The sequence below is a fragment of the Nannizzia gypsea genome, genomic scaffold (assembly GCF_000150975.2).
Source record: "Nannizzia gypsea CBS 118893 supercont1.6 genomic scaffold, whole genome shotgun sequence".
NCBI lineage: Eukaryota > Fungi > Ascomycota > Eurotiomycetes > Onygenales > Arthrodermataceae > Nannizzia > Nannizzia gypsea.
The window spans coordinates 41,333-55,894 of NW_003345196.1; the positions used below are offsets into that span (position 1 = coordinate 41,333).

Here is a 14,562-nt window from a genome sequence, read left to right on the forward strand (position 1 = left end):
ATCTGCCCGCAGTGCCATTAGTTATATGTACCGTGAAGAGAGGGAAACTAGGTAACGAACTCGTTTTGCGGCTGGTAAGTAGAAATGTTAGCTGATTCATCCAGTATATATTGAGCGCACTAGAGAACGAAGCCGCCACCAACTTACCATCTTCGACTCTTGGTGCCGTCGTTCGTGTCCTTTGCTCTCTCAGATGTTTGCTTGAATTTCTCGACGTCGAAATCAATAATTTTTTCCTACTTTCTTCGATCGATAAGAGAGTCACGTGATTTTAAGCTATAGGTCACATGACCATTTTTATCATGAAATTTCTCTCTACGAAAACGAGCGAAGACGACGAGGAAGAAGAAGAGCAGAGAAGTTCGATTGCGGATTCAATTGAACGCCAGCGTCTCCGGTCATACGCTGTCAAGATGTTTTCAAGGGCTGTTCTACGGAACACCCGTGAGCTACGAGCGATTACATCCATTCCTTCAAGTGCGTCGCTCTTTTTTACCAACAACCGATGTCTTCACCAAGCTACAAGCGGCTCCCAATTCAAAGCTACACAGCCCGAAATACCTCCGCAAGGGCAGACACAAAACACCGAACGATTCGCCCATCTTCCTTCTGGTTCGATCCCAGAGGTGGCTTCGATTCCGATCCCCGCTGCGAAACCAGCAGTACCGCCTACTTTCACAAACCCTCTGGAACTCACACCGGCAATCACGACCCTTCTTCCAGACCTTGCCACTCAGCCCTCACATTATATAACTGCTCATTTACATGCACGGCCATACCTACTCACGGCCGGTGATACCCTTCGACTACCATTTCGCATGCCAAATGTCCAGGCCGGAGACGTCCTGCGCTTAAATAGAGCGTCGAATATTGGATCACGGGACTTTACTCTGAAGGGTGCTCCTTATCTGGATGAAAGGCTTTTTGAATGCCGAGTCCGCGTAATGGGGGTGGAAGCTGAGCCACTGCGGATCAAGGAGAAGACAAAGAGACGACAGAGACATGTGCAACGAGTTAAGAGCAAACACAAGTACACCATATTGAAAGTGGTGGATGTCAGAGTCAAGCAGCTAGACGAGCTACTTGCAGAGGGAGCGAAGATAGTAGACCAGTGAAATATAGGCCTGGTCATTGAGCGTTTACGTGTCTATTAGGCAGTGGGGATATACACTGAGCAATTTCAATCAGCTCGCCATCCCACGCTGCAGTTTGCTAGGTATCAATCAGGTGTTGGGAACCGGGGGAAGGATACTGATTGGGGCTTTTTTCATGCCTTGTGTATTTTATTAAGCATACATGTACAATATCCTAAGTTAGAGAATTTTTCGCCCTTTTTCTTACCTTGACGGAGAATCTATTATCTTTAACCAGGCCTACGACTCGACGACTTCAAATGAAAGTAACGAAAAGAAAAGTATGTATACAATATCATTATTATCAGTTAAATGGACAGTCCGTAGCGGCGTGGTGGTATAAGTAATCCCCAATAAACACAAAAACAGCGAGGATATAAAACTATAAAACAATGTAGGTCAAACAGGGCTCCAACGCAGCAGTAAATCCAAAACCACCAACTACTCCTGAGATGAATACATCACGTTGCAGACCAATTGAACTCCAGCACCAAAAGAATTCCAAATTTGTTTGAAAGAAGGCCAATGGAATAGGAAGAGTGAATTTATGGATTGTATCCTTGCTCAGCCGATGCCTGTAGCTTTTGGAAGAGCCCAGCAGACCATCCTATTACTTCTTCATCCCTTGGTATGCCGTGTAAGCGGCAGTGACCGACTATCTTGGTCATGGCCATACCAAGCGCTTCCTGAGTCACAGGCACTGCACCCTCGGGGTAAGCAGGTGGATATATAAAGGGGTCTGATCTATCCAGAAGCTGTGTAGTGGTTGGACGGAGCGTGGGGTCTCTTTGAAGACACTTCTTGAGGGTACGTATGAGACTGGGTGGGATGACGGCGCTGCCAACCCCTGTAGAAGGATATTCAATCGCCACTTTTGGGTTGGCAATACATAGAACACGCTCCATTTGCTTTGCTAGATGGCCAAAGGGAGCTCGGCCATATGCCATTTGATATAAGATGCAGCTTAAACTCCAGACATCACTTGGTTTTCCTATCTTCATTATTTTACCAGCTGATGATGGAAGGCCAATCGTGGCATTGTAATCAATTATGGCTTCAGGGGCCATGTAATTCGGGGTGCCAACTTGATGTTCTCTGTGGACGTTGACTGTGTGGTCCTCGATGGTATCAGCAATGCCAAAATCGATCAATTTTAACTTCCCTTTCACGAGGAGAAAGTTTGCCGGTTTCAAATCTGCGTGGACAATATCATACTCGTGCACTGCCTGCACGCATTCAAGCATTTCCTTCCAATAAAACCGTGCAAATGAGGGATCAAAAACGGAGTCTTCCGCATTCACCTTCAGTCTTATCACAGTGTGGAGGTCAGATTCCCCCATTTCCATAAGTACGCTGAGCGTTTCCTTTTCTTCATTTATCTCATAATCTAGGAGCCGTACTACTCGTTCGACTTTCTCTAGCTTCTTGAGCAAATCAATCTCACCCTTGTATCCTGCAAGGTTCGTTGGATCGACATGCTCCAGATTTACCCTCTTCAGAGCAAATATTTTGCAATTCTCCGCCATCACTCTATACACTCGAGAGCTTCCACCCCGGCCGATACAGTCTAGCCGGGTATAGGCCTTGTGATTCACAGTCACAATTGCCTTCTTTCGTCGAGAACTAGACGAGGACGCTGCCCCCGCTGCAGCAGTAGCTGTTTCAAGTACAGTCATCTTTGGAGGCGGTGGAGGAGCTCTGTGAGGAGTTGGGACATTGGTACTCATGCTCCCGAGCGGTTTCCTATCCAGGTCTTGCGGGGCGGACCTATGGGAGTGCCGGTGAGGATCTTGCTTGATGGATGGCTTGTCAACTCTATCAAGCATATCAAAGTGTTGGGCTTTAGATTTCTTGAAGGTTGGTGGAGGTTCATTCTCTTGTTCACGGTTTGCAGAAAATTGTGGTAGCGGCGGAACATGATACGACTGAATATCAGCAGAAGGTGCTGACTGCCTGGGGTTTGACCTTGACATTACTCCTAAATCTGGGGTTGGGTATGCTGGGCTCGAGACACGCGGAGCTTTTGACTTGCTTTCTCTGTTATACAGGTCATCCTGATAAGGCGGTTGATGGGGGGGCGTTCGAATGCCCACCGGAGACGGTTGCCGCTGATCGAATCTGGCGGGCGAGTGTTTTCTCCCGGCGGAGTGTTCCAACGCCGGTATAGAAGGGCTACGACGCTGTAATCTCTCGCCTCTTTCAGCATCTGAGTCTCCCGCCTGCTCCTCACTTTCGTCGTACTGCCGCTCTTCGCTACGACGAGGTAGCATTCCTCTGCGGGCAGGGCCATTCAAAAATTCACCAGTCAGCTTCCCCACGCGCTTCACCCTGATCGAGCTTTGCATCCCCATCACTTCATCGCTTTTCCTTGGTCTGAATATGCTCCGTGGCGCGGCCCTCTCGCCAGCAGCGCCAGCGCTATCCCTGGATACGTGTACTCTCTGCCTCATGGGAGAATGTGATTCATGGTGGGTATCATCGAGCTTGGCCCTGTACTCGCGATCAGGCGAGGCTCTGGGAGATGGAGTTTGGTTATTGCCTGATCGAGACCGTGATACGCGGACCACACGCTGTCGAGGTGCTGGGGTAACAAGATCGCTTCCGTCGTGTCTGCTGGTGGTATTCGTAGAGCTAGAAGCCCCTCCTCGGCTTTCACCCTTTCGCGAAGATGACGAAGATTCGCTTCCGCGAGGCGAATCACCATCCCATTTCCTGCTAGACGATTCCTTCTGCAGCGCAGAAGCTCCGTTTCTCTTTTCCTGGGGTAGAGAGTCTGTCAGGATAGCCAGGACAGACTTGCTGAACGCGATGGGCTCTGGAGCCTCGTCATCTGAGCTATCGCCAAGTGGAATGGTATCTGCATGCGCCGCGCGTGATCTCGACTCTGCCCTCGACTGTATTATGCTGGGATGCTCTGAATTGTAGTTCCATTGCGATTCAGTCTCGTACCTGGCGTGGGATGCGACGCGTGAACTGGGAACGAATCTGCGGTGGCCCGTCGGTAACGGGGTCGGAGAAGCCATGGCGGTCAGTATATACAAGCTGCTCTATGCATCGACTGGTGTTTCCTTCTGGTTCCCTCTTCTTCTCTGCTGCGGCGGAGAGCTGTCGACGTTGTTCATCGCGAATCCGTTTTTCGAGGTTTTCTCGAAGTTGATGTTGAAGACGCTCACGTGAATTGCGGTAAACGAAGCGGTTTCCATAGCAACAGCGCCAAAGTTGATATCAAAAACGACCATAGAGACAAGATGATACGGAAGACAAGCAGCAAACGCTGTAGGATGTGTATGCACTGTTTACAGGTTGGAAAAGGGCTACAGCGTTAGAGTAGTACCAGGTAGTTATTTTGGGTCTGTAGCTATTATACTGTGAGTGCTTTTGTAAAAAGAAAGATGGCGATACAGAGCATCCCTAGATGGTCTTCCAAATAACGACAGCAAAAAGGCGGACGAAGATAGAAGAAAGATAGAGAGCTTGGACAGTGAGAAGAGGAAAGAGACGTCTCGGCCAGGGCGAGCAAGAGGATAACTGACCAAGCACCGCCATCGATTGTGCTCACCAAGAGGCTATGATGATTTGGCAGCGGCCTTCTGTGCACTCATCCGGCGAATGGCAATGACCTTCTCCTTGAGGAGCCGTTCTCGAAGCTCGGTCGAGGTAAGCCGTGATGTTACATGCCGCGGCGGACGCTGCCAGGTATCCAGTTAGCAGAACTGAGTAGTGACATTGGTATTTTGATGCATATAAAAACACCGGCAAGTTGCGGATAAACTAGAGTACAGGATGGGGGAAATAATACCAACATGTTTATTGACCCACCTCGTCAGTAGCTGGAGGCCTATCCGGTGTGTCATTATCTTTAGCAGTTTTATGTTGAGCGGGTTGAGGGGAACTTCTGGCAGTTTCTCCATCTGAATCAGCCATCTTCTGCCGTTTCTGCGCAGGTGAAGGGGTGATAGAACTGTTCTTGCGCGACCTGCGTCCGGCCGGGGCATATCTTTCAATAGATTGATGCCTCCTCCGGCCACTACGGCTGCGTGAGCTGCTCGTTGATGAGCTGCTGCTGGTCGAGCGCTGTCTTCGGCGGTATCTTCCGCGGCTGCGGCTGCGGCTGCGGCTTGGGCTTCGGCTAAGCCGGCGATGGTCGTGACTTCTGCGATCTTTAGCAATATCAGCTCTAGGTACATCACGTCTAGACCCTTGTTGGTACGAAGGGGATCTCCTCCGGGGGCGTCGGCTTGGCCGATCACCCTCGCTACTTGACCTCGACGGAGATCGTGATGAAGATGCACGGCGAGATCTCGAGGCACGGTTACTAGTAGGGGGCGGAGAGGCAGAGCTTTCGCTTCTGGATCTTCTCCGTCTTCTTCTGGACGGCGAACGGCTCGGAGACCTGGAGTTATCGTCACGGGCAGGGCTGCGGGCTCGTTTCCAGCCACGCTCACGGCCAGCACCTCTATACGGCGAGCGAGAACTGCTAGTTGAGCGCCGCCGCCGTCTTTCTGGAGACCTCCTGTCGTGTCGACGGTTGTCCCGAACTGGTGAGACAGAACGTGATGGTGAACGAGATGGCGAGGTGGATGGCTGTCTTGACGGTCGACGCCCTCTATTATTGTCTCGTCTGTAGCTTCTACCGCCGCTGGGGACGTAGATATCCGGTGCCCGGCGGGGAGGCGTGTCTCTGTAGGCTGGCGGGCTCCGTCTCCGTCGATGAGGCGAAGGAGAATCTCGGCTGTCATAACGATCAGTCCCCCGTGAAGGGCCACCACGGCCTCTTCTGCCACGGCCACGGTCATCCCTCTCACGCCGTCTGATCCTCTCCAGGTCTCGTTCTCTAGCCTGCTCGGCTTCTTCCCGGCGACGTGCTTCTTCTGCGGCAGCCTGCATCCACCAGTCAGCTCACACGTACTCCCCAAACACGTAGCTAGCTAGCGAATATATGGAAGCTGAACAAACCTGTTCCTGCATCAACTCGAGCTTCTTTGCCTCCAGCAGCTCCTTGGGTACACCCTGGGGGCTGTCTTGCGCGCTGAGGCAAAGGTTCCACAGATCCTTGCAGAACTTCGCCGTATCTTTTTCTAGGAATCCGGTAAGGTTGATCTGTAAATGTTTTATGTTCGGCTACAGCGATGTACACACAGTTAGCCCATCAAACTCGACCTTGCGGCGATTGGCAACGAGCAGCCAAACTGTCTTGTCCACGTACAAAGCGCGAGCCCTCGAGGAGGTTGAAGCAGAGCTCGATAACGACGTCGTCTTCGTTCCCCAGAATAACGGATATCCGCTCTGCAATCCATCTACACAAGGACCGTTAGGACGACTGGCTGCAATGCAAAGAAATAGCAGGTATCTGGCTAGCTCACTCACTTCTTCATCACCTCGATGTTGACTTTGGTCATGTCCACCTTTTTCGCAAACTCCGGCGGGAACTTGGTTGTCTTCAGCAGTTTGGCGTCCATGATTGCGGCTCTCGCAGTAACAGGTCCCCAGTAGATTCTCAGTAGCCTCTGCTGCCACCGTCGTGGCAAGCTAATCGTTCTTCTGTCTCGTCCTTTGCTGTCTGTGAATATCTTTGCTGCCTTTTGGCCGTTGAAAAAGCAACGGAGAAACAAACAACCGAGGCTTGATATCAAAACATCCAGCCTTTATTCTTTCTTTCTACCTAACGCCGCGAATATACAGCGAACGTCTTCTTGTACTTCTACCTCTGAGATACTGCTGAGTTTATGGCTAATCCTGTCGACTTGAACGCTCATTGAAATACCAGGCAACGCCTTCTGGGCATGCAGGTTCGCCAGAGATGGCCTCCTAAAGGCCATCTTCTACGAGCTATCTCAGTCTCTCCTACTTGTGATACAACTACTTAGTCTGCAGGTTCTCACGGCTTGAGACATGGACTCCCTGGTCTCTGGCACGGTCAGGTCGCCGTTCGCATGGCAAACCCCTGCTGCAAGGCTGGTTGATAGAGATACCAAACGAAGGCGTCCAGCTTCATATCATCTCCGGGCATGACATGGGCGTTGTCTCTACCAAGAAACCCGGTATTCTGAATGGCCAGAACGGTGTATGATATCCCCCCGGCTCTCCCTTTGCTGCCCCAGGCCAAGGACATCAAACAGAAGCCAAGATACGTTCGATCTTCTCCACGGAGTGTATGCTGGGAGTCGTCCTGTGATTGCGGCTTACCGGCCCCTGGACGTATACGAGATGCATATGCAGTGGCGGCTGGAGATACTAATTATAATACATACATATATTTGGTATCAGCAGAGTGCAAAGTTGGATGCCGGGCCATATTTAGACCCTTCTCTCCTTCGCTTCGTCTTCATCTACTGTGTATACGCGCAGCTTGTCCGTTTTGTCACGCAAGATCCCCTTTACCTTGTGGCATCTTCCTTTCATCTCAGCCCAGCATGCTCAATCAGGGTCTATACTATCTCCTACATGTGCCATTACTGGGTGCATTGGCACTGGTCCTGGCAGATGGCCCTGTGTCCATCGAACAGATGGAGGGATACGGCAGTTTACGAAACTGTGCTCGGAATGTCTGTTTTGAGGCCTCTCTAGGCGGCAGTCGTATTGGCTACGAGCTGAGCTGTCCATCTCCGCTGATGAATGACTGCTTCTGTCGCCCGGACTTGCAGGTGTCAGCTACCTCCTATCTATCAGCATGCGTGAACAGCTATTGCGAGAGTAACAGCATTGATGTGACCCGAGCCGTCAAGATCTACACGGACTACTGTGCGAGTGCATCCCAAACCCGGAGCTCTTCTAGACAGACAACAACCGAAGGTATTGTATCTATACATCTGTGTTTGCATGCCTTCCACCTCATATCCTCTACATCATGGGTGACTTATCATTGTACTATTAGATAACCAAACCCCCACCCACACTGCGCCGACTCGTTCTTCTTCATGGGAAACACCGGCACCCACTAGCATGAGTGAGCAAAACACTCCACTAACCACTCCTCCTGCTGAGCCCACGTCAGAGTCCAGTTCATCCAACAACAACATGAGCCCGCCCGCAAAGGAGGAAGACAAGCTACGAGGAGGAGAAATTGCAGGTATAGTTGTCGGTATACTTGGCTTCATCGCAACTGCTGCCGGCGTGTATTTCTCGTATAGGATGCTTAAAAACAAGAAGCAACGCCGTGCAGCTTCTCCGGAGATGGCTTCGGTTTATTGACGGATGGCCGTGAGCAGACGAACTTGGCTACCCCCAGGGTTTCATGCCGGGGTTATAGATCATACAACTGCATATTATAGCCTCACTGTGTTTATATTCTCTATCAAACAGCTTTTAATACCAGATACGCTCATGTTCCATGTCTATCCCTTTGACAGCTGAATGTATGACCAGGTTCATAGATTGAACGTCTCAAACCCTCGCCATAACGGATTATCCTCGAGTAGATTAACTGTCAACTGCTAAGCGTCGTATGTAAAGAGAGATCCCCATGAAGAAATACCCTACATCAAGACCGTCCCAGCTTTGCCAACACAGCATCCACGTCCATCCGGGCCTGATGAAGTGCAGCGTCTACTCCGCCGTTCTGATAGATGTGATGTTCCTTCATGCTTCTATGCAGTTCAATGAGCTCTGTCGCTCTTTGCACGTCCTTGTTCTGCGACCGGCCATGAGCCTGCTCAGCGTTGTGTATATTGACCAAGGCAAGCGCCTCTGCTTGATCCTGTATGTAGTCGTTAGCAATAACTAGCCTGATAACTCAAGTCATGAACAGCCACATACGCAAGCCCGCAGTGACGCGAGGTCAGAAAGGACGTCGGCAACCTGCATCTGTCGTCTTATCTTGGTATCTTGTTTATATTCCGGTATCCTGCTGCTCTGCTGGTTGTCCCTCAGTCAAATTGGAATAACAAAACCGCCGGCGGATCAACTTCTTGCCCGGCATCTCCAGGTTTCCCCCAAGCTCAGCCTCGGCATTTAAATCTACGGCTTCAAGCAGCGAACGAGCAGACAATTAGACCAGCCATGGCTTCTTCTATCAGAGCGAACTGCAGGAAGATCGTCTGCATAGGCCGGAACTATGCGTACGTTGCTTCGTCCTTCTTCCCATCCCGGCCAGGCTGCTAACTCAACTCCTCGCCAGCGACCACATCGCCGAGCTGAACAACTCCAAACCAAAGCAGCCGTTCTTCTTCCTCAAGCCTCCTTCGTCTCTCCTCATACCAGGAGCCGGCCCCGTTCTCCGGCCCAAGGGCGTCAAACTCCATTATGAAGTAGAGCTGGGCCTGATCATGGGCTCAAGGCTGCGAGACCATGACCCAAACGACGTCAAAGGCGCTCTCGACGCGATTGCTGGTAACTGCACCGCACCAGCCGCATATATCTATTGGCTCGTTTGTGCTACTAGCTGGCTCACATTGGTATTTTCTCTTCTACAGGCTACGTCGTTGCAATTGATATGACTGCTCGCAATGTGCAGGATTCAGCTAAACGCGCTGGCCTGCCGTGGTCGATCGCAAAGGGCTTCGATACTTTCTCGCCCATCAGCTCGCTCATCTCCAAATCAGCCATTCCGGACCCGCATAATGCAACTCTCCACCTCGAGGTCGATGGAGTGTCGAAGCAGCTAGATAACACCGGGCTGATGATTTATAAAATTCCGCGCCAGCTTGCTGATATATCCCGCGTGATGACCTTGGATCCCGGCGATTTGGTTTGACCGGTACGCCCAAGGGTGTAGGGGAGGTGACGAACGGTCAGGTCATGACGGCCGGTATCAGCGTTGACGGGAAGGAGATTGAAGAGGGTCGGCTCGAGGTCATGGTCCAGGACCGTGAAGGGAGATACGAGTTTGCAGAGAACTAGTTGAAGATAATGATTACTCGCAACATCGTCAACCTCCCTTGAAGGTCTGATTGTCCGTATATATTTTGCTATCTGTGCTATAGCCACCATCTTCATGAAAGGACAGGATAGACTACCTCGTTAGATTTCCATTTACCATCCTATATTCAGCAGCTTGTTAACAGCCTTCTTCGTCCGTCGGCCAAACTACCGAGATCACTCGACGTCTCCTCTTTATTCTCCCTTCCACCGGCTTTACCGCTGCCTTCTCTGCATCTTTATCCATACCTGCTTTCTGCCTGTCTAATCTTCTTACTACTTCCACGAACTTGGTGCATGTCCATTGGTCATGGTTTTCAGGCATCTCTTTGGCTACCAGCCTTCGCAGACCTAACTCGTTTAACCCTTTCCATAAAGCAAATGCTACCTGGCTATCAACATACCCCAGGGTGATATATGCCGAGCCAAGCTCGAGAAAGTCTGACAACGGAATCGGTCCCTGCATGATCAGCTCCGGAGGCTCCATCTGGGTATCTTTGGCTACCGTCTGTGGTGGACAACTGATATCTCTTGTTTCAATATCAATTGCCATCCCGGCCTGAGCTGATGGTGGTTCTATAGGGGTACCAGGGACGGTTGATAACGGATGTACGTTATCCTGCCAGATAACTACCGGCTGGGATGGAGAATTTGGCTCTACCAACGTAGACTGTTTCATATCAGGGTCTGGGCCTGGCTCATCCCCTGGAACTGGTGATGGCGTTCTCTGTCTTGGTTCTGGGGTATCAACCTGCTGCTGCTGCTTTTGTTGCTGCCTTGATTCTACTCAGAGTCAGTTCTATTTCAACATGATACTATTGCAGCCAACGGCCTACCAGCAACAACCGCCTTGAAGGCATCAACAAGCTCATCTCTAACCCTCCCAATCTCCTCCCGAACCATCTCACTCGTCATCTCATAATTTCTCCCAAAGGCCGTACTCAACCTCTCATCGACACCGCTGAATTTCTCGCTCAACTTATCTTCCAACGACGCCACCAGCTTCTCAGCCTCTACAGCCCCATCACGTCTCAATTGCTCAATCTCGTTCCTGAGGCTATCGAGCTGTCCCGTGAACGCGTCTAGTTTAGCTAGAATAGAGTCATTGGCCGTCGTGATGGATGATTTGAGTGAACTCTCTAGTTCCGATATCTGGATGGAGAGCGCGTTTTGTTCGCGGTGAAGCTGATGCGCCCAGAGGAGGGAGGCCGGTGATGGTACGTTAGGTTTTTTCGTGGGTTCCTTTGGCTGGATATTTGGTGCTAGAGAGCTGAGCTGTCGGCCTTGAGAAGACATTGTAGGTGGTATAGGGTATATTGGTATCTATGTTGAAACGGGTAGAGGTAGAGTGTGGGAAGTATATCGATACTCCACGTCTCATAAATACTAGAGGATCGTACATCAACCACTCATTCTACGTCCAGCAGCCAAAAAAAGTCCACAGCGTAAAGATAGGGATATCTCAGTACGAAAAAGATAAAAGAGAAGATAAGTCGACTCCCATTTTTAGCTCTATCTATAACAGAACGCAGAAACATGCAGCATCAACTCGGTTGGGCAAAAAGGGGGGAATCAACAAGCAAAAGAAACCAAGACACCGTAGGATAACCACATAAATCATCATCTTTAACAATTTCAGGCTCCCTCTTCGCTCCTTTTTTTGGTCTCTTCTGTCGTTAGCCAGGAATACATTTTGTATGGCCTGCAACTTCATGCCCGGTGCCTTTTGCTCGTATTGTGAAAACCCCTACTTGCCAGAATTAATCAGGGTAGAGCCATGGATAGGAAAGAAGAGATAAAAGGGAATAGCAGAAGGATTCCCCTTGCATGCTGGTATTCCTTCCAGATACAAGATTGATCGGGTCAGAGTAGCGTGGGCATTGCAAGGAGAAACAAACCGGTGAAATATCAGATACACGGGCAAAAAAAAAGGAAGAAACTGGCATTTTGAAGGAATAGCACACAAATGAGACACGGGCGACGCCCTCGAGACAAAGGAGTTGGATCGGCATACATTAACAGACTTATTCCGCCACACCTTTCATTATCGAAAGCCTTCGAAAAGGAATCATCAAGCCATGAAGAAAAGATTTTTGAGAGAAGCAATGAAACTTTTGTACTGAACAACATGACTGCCAGTAGTGTCCGTCATTCAGATTCAAAAGGCCGTCAAAGAAACAGTGACATCATTCGTCGGAGATACCGTAAGGGAAGGGCATGATTGACTCTAAAAGATGAAAGAAAAAGGGAGTTCTGAAAAGGAGTGGGTATGCCGAAAGTGAAAATGGGGGGTGATTAGATAAGATCTGCAAAGGTAATCTGTCAGTCGCCATATTCTTTATAGATAGCATGGACAGGGAGGAGGTAAACTTACCAGCAACGTTCATTGGCATCTCCTCGATCTGGGTGCTGTAGAACTGCTCGATTTCTCTCATCATGCGGACATCATCAGCGGTAACGAAGTTGATGGCAACACCCTTTCGGCCGAAACGACCACCACGACCAATACGATGGATGTAGTTCTCACGGTTGGCAGGAAGGTCGTAGTTGATAACCAAGGAGACCTGCTGGACGTCAATACCACGGGCAAGGAGATCGGTGGCAATGAGGACACGAGAAGAGCCAGAGCGGAACTCCTTCATAATGACATCACGCTGGGCTTGCTCCATGTCTCCGTGCATGGCAGAGACGGTGAAGTCACGGGCCTGGAGCTTGTCGGTAAGCCAGTCGACCTTCCGGCGGGTGTTGCAGAAGATGACGGCTTGGGTGATGGTGACAGTCTCGTAGAGATCAGAGAGGGTGTCGAGCTTCCACTCTTCCTTCTCGACGGCAATGTAGAACTGCTTGATACCTTCAAGGGTAAGTTCGGCCTTCTTGACCAAGATGCGGACGGGATCACGCATGAACTTGGTGGTGACCTCCAAGACATCTGGGGGCATGGTGGCAGAGAGAAGGACGACCTGAGTGGACTGGGGCAGGAATTGGAAGATATCGTAGATTTGCTCAGTGAAACCGCGCTATCCAGATGTTAGTAACTGAATCTGAACCGGAAAAAAAAAAAAAAAAAAAAAAAAAAAAAACCGAAAAAGACTAGGGTACTAACAGAAAGCATCTCGTCAGCCTCGTCAAGGACGAACATCTTAATGTGGTCGGTCTTGAGCACACGACGCTGGATCATGTCGTGGACACGGCCGGGAGTACCGACGACGACCTGGGGGCCGTCCTGGAGGGCCTTCATGTCGTCACGGACGTTGGTACCACCGATACAGGCATGGCAGTCGACGCTCATGAAGTCACCGATGGCGACGACGACCTTCTGGATCTGCTGGGCCAACTCACGGGTGGGCGCGAGGATGAGGGCCTGGCAGGCCTTGAGGTTGGTGTCGACCTTCTGCAGGGCCGAAATGGAGAAAGTAGCAGTCTTTCCAGTACCAGACTGAGCCTGGGCAATGACGTCGGAGCCTAGAGACGGCGCATTAGTCGACAGACCACCTAAAGAGATCCTACTAAGAATGGTGCAGACGTACCCTTGATGACTGGCATGATAGCACGCTGCTGGATAGCAGATGGGCGCTCGAAACCGTATGCATAGACACCTAGACGCTCTGAGTCAGTCGAATTGCGGCTCTCTCGTCCCCCTCCCCCGCGCTGGCTGGCACGACTTGGGGGGAAGTATTGTATTGCTATCACATACCTCGAAGCAACTCGGGGTTGAGGTTCATAGCATCGAAAGAATCTGTGACTTCGTCATAGTTGGACTCGATCTGGGCTGTAGTCGCGAGTCAGCAATCCGCAGTCTTCAAGGGGGATGAAATTTTCACTGCACTGCAACTGTGCCTGGAGGGGCGCTGCTCGCCACAGCTCTCCCCTCGTCGCAACCAGCCGTGAATCCGCAGTGAAAACGGGAGCGTCTCTCAGTCTCTCTTACCATCAGGAATCTCCTCAAGTCCCTTGTCAGCCATGATTGCGGTTATGGGAATAGAATGACCACGACGTGAGTGTCTGTGGTCAAGTTCGGAGGGGTCGAAAAGGACGACGAGGCGCCGGCGTGGAAGCTGAAAGTATTAAGGTAAAAGACTAGAAACCTGGTGCTCTCTTGAAAGCACCGTCTGGATTTCTAGTAGTAAATATCTTATCTTTGGTCGACAGATATCTTCTATCTGTATGTTGAAGTTGTTGGTTGTTGTTGGTGTTGGTTGTTTTTTGTGTGGAAGATGAAGTTGAAGATTTTTTCCTTCGACTTTTTTTTTCCCTAAGTCGCTTTTTTTTTCTGCGCCAAAGAAAAAAAAAAGTTCGAAGTGGGTTGAATTTTTTTTTTTAAGGCTTTTTTTTGCTTAGTGGGATTTCCAGCCAGTGAAAAGGCGCGACGAGAAGAAGCACGAAAACAGCGAGAAGAAGAGGGAAGACGAAGAGGAAGATGCATGAAGGTGTCAGGCTGGTGTGCTGCTTCAGTTCTATGCATTTAGCTGTCCTGTTGAGGTCGTGGTGACGGTGCAGTGGTGGCCTACCAATATTGTCTACATTGATATCAAATACCTAAACCACCTGTGATAATTAGGACACTGTCAATAAG

General features: G+C 50.2%; 8 protein-coding genes across 8 annotated transcripts; 3 read left to right on the top strand and 5 right to left on the bottom strand.

Annotated features, from left to right (window-relative positions):
* Positions 1–302: 302 nt before the first annotated feature.
* Positions 303–1,115, top strand: MGYG_06598 (hypothetical protein; the record flags this gene model as incomplete). Its single annotated transcript, XM_003170564.1, has 1 exon — positions 303–1,115. The coding sequence occupies one exon, from the start codon at positions 303–305 to the stop codon at positions 1,113–1,115; it is 813 nt and encodes a 270-aa protein (XP_003170612.1).
* Positions 1,116–1,678: 563 nt separating this feature from the next.
* Positions 1,679–4,156, bottom strand: MGYG_06599 (TTK protein kinase; the record flags this gene model as incomplete). The annotated part of the gene is made up of 1 exon (XM_003170565.1): positions 1,679–4,156. The coding sequence occupies one exon, from the start codon at positions 4,154–4,156 to the stop codon at positions 1,679–1,681; it is 2,478 nt and encodes an 825-aa protein (XP_003170613.1).
* A 543-nt stretch (positions 4,157–4,699) lies between these two features.
* Positions 4,700–6,592, bottom strand: MGYG_06600 (hypothetical protein; the record flags this gene model as incomplete). Its single annotated transcript, XM_003170566.1, has 5 exons — positions 4,700–4,822; positions 4,953–6,031; positions 6,086–6,254; positions 6,340–6,430; positions 6,501–6,592. 5 exons carry the CDS (start codon positions 6,590–6,592, stop codon positions 4,700–4,702), a joined length of 1,554 nt encoding a protein of 517 aa, XP_003170614.1.
* A 954-nt stretch (positions 6,593–7,546) lies between these two features.
* Positions 7,547–8,324, top strand: MGYG_06601 (hypothetical protein; the record flags this gene model as incomplete). The annotated part of the gene is made up of 2 exons (XM_003170567.1): positions 7,547–7,925; positions 8,008–8,324. The coding sequence occupies 2 exons, from the start codon at positions 7,547–7,549 to the stop codon at positions 8,322–8,324; spliced, it is 696 nt and encodes a 231-aa protein (XP_003170615.1).
* Positions 8,325–8,613: 289 nt separating this feature from the next.
* Positions 8,614–8,936, bottom strand: MGYG_06602 (hypothetical protein; the record flags this gene model as incomplete). The annotated part of the gene is made up of 2 exons (XM_003170568.1): positions 8,614–8,829; positions 8,889–8,936. 2 exons carry the CDS (start codon positions 8,934–8,936, stop codon positions 8,614–8,616), a joined length of 264 nt encoding a protein of 87 aa, XP_003170616.1.
* Positions 8,937–9,131: 195 nt separating this feature from the next.
* Positions 9,132–9,971, top strand: MGYG_06603 (hypothetical protein; the record flags this gene model as incomplete). The annotated part of the gene is made up of 4 exons (XM_003170569.1): positions 9,132–9,190; positions 9,226–9,461; positions 9,545–9,819; positions 9,852–9,971. 4 exons carry the CDS (start codon positions 9,132–9,134, stop codon positions 9,969–9,971), a joined length of 690 nt encoding a protein of 229 aa, XP_003170617.1.
* Positions 9,972–10,128: 157 nt separating this feature from the next.
* Positions 10,129–11,285, bottom strand: MGYG_06604 (hypothetical protein; the record flags this gene model as incomplete). The annotated part of the gene is made up of 2 exons (XM_003170570.1): positions 10,129–10,772; positions 10,826–11,285. The coding sequence occupies 2 exons, from the start codon at positions 11,283–11,285 to the stop codon at positions 10,129–10,131; spliced, it is 1,104 nt and encodes a 367-aa protein (XP_003170618.1).
* A 999-nt stretch (positions 11,286–12,284) lies between these two features.
* Positions 12,285–13,951, bottom strand: MGYG_06605 (ATP-dependent RNA helicase eIF4A; the record flags this gene model as incomplete). Its single annotated transcript, XM_003170571.1, has 6 exons — positions 12,285–12,295; positions 12,364–13,006; positions 13,093–13,451; positions 13,517–13,585; positions 13,684–13,758; positions 13,918–13,951. 6 exons carry the CDS (start codon positions 13,949–13,951, stop codon positions 12,285–12,287), a joined length of 1,191 nt encoding a protein of 396 aa, XP_003170619.1.
* Between the last annotated feature and the right edge of the window lie 611 nt (positions 13,952–14,562).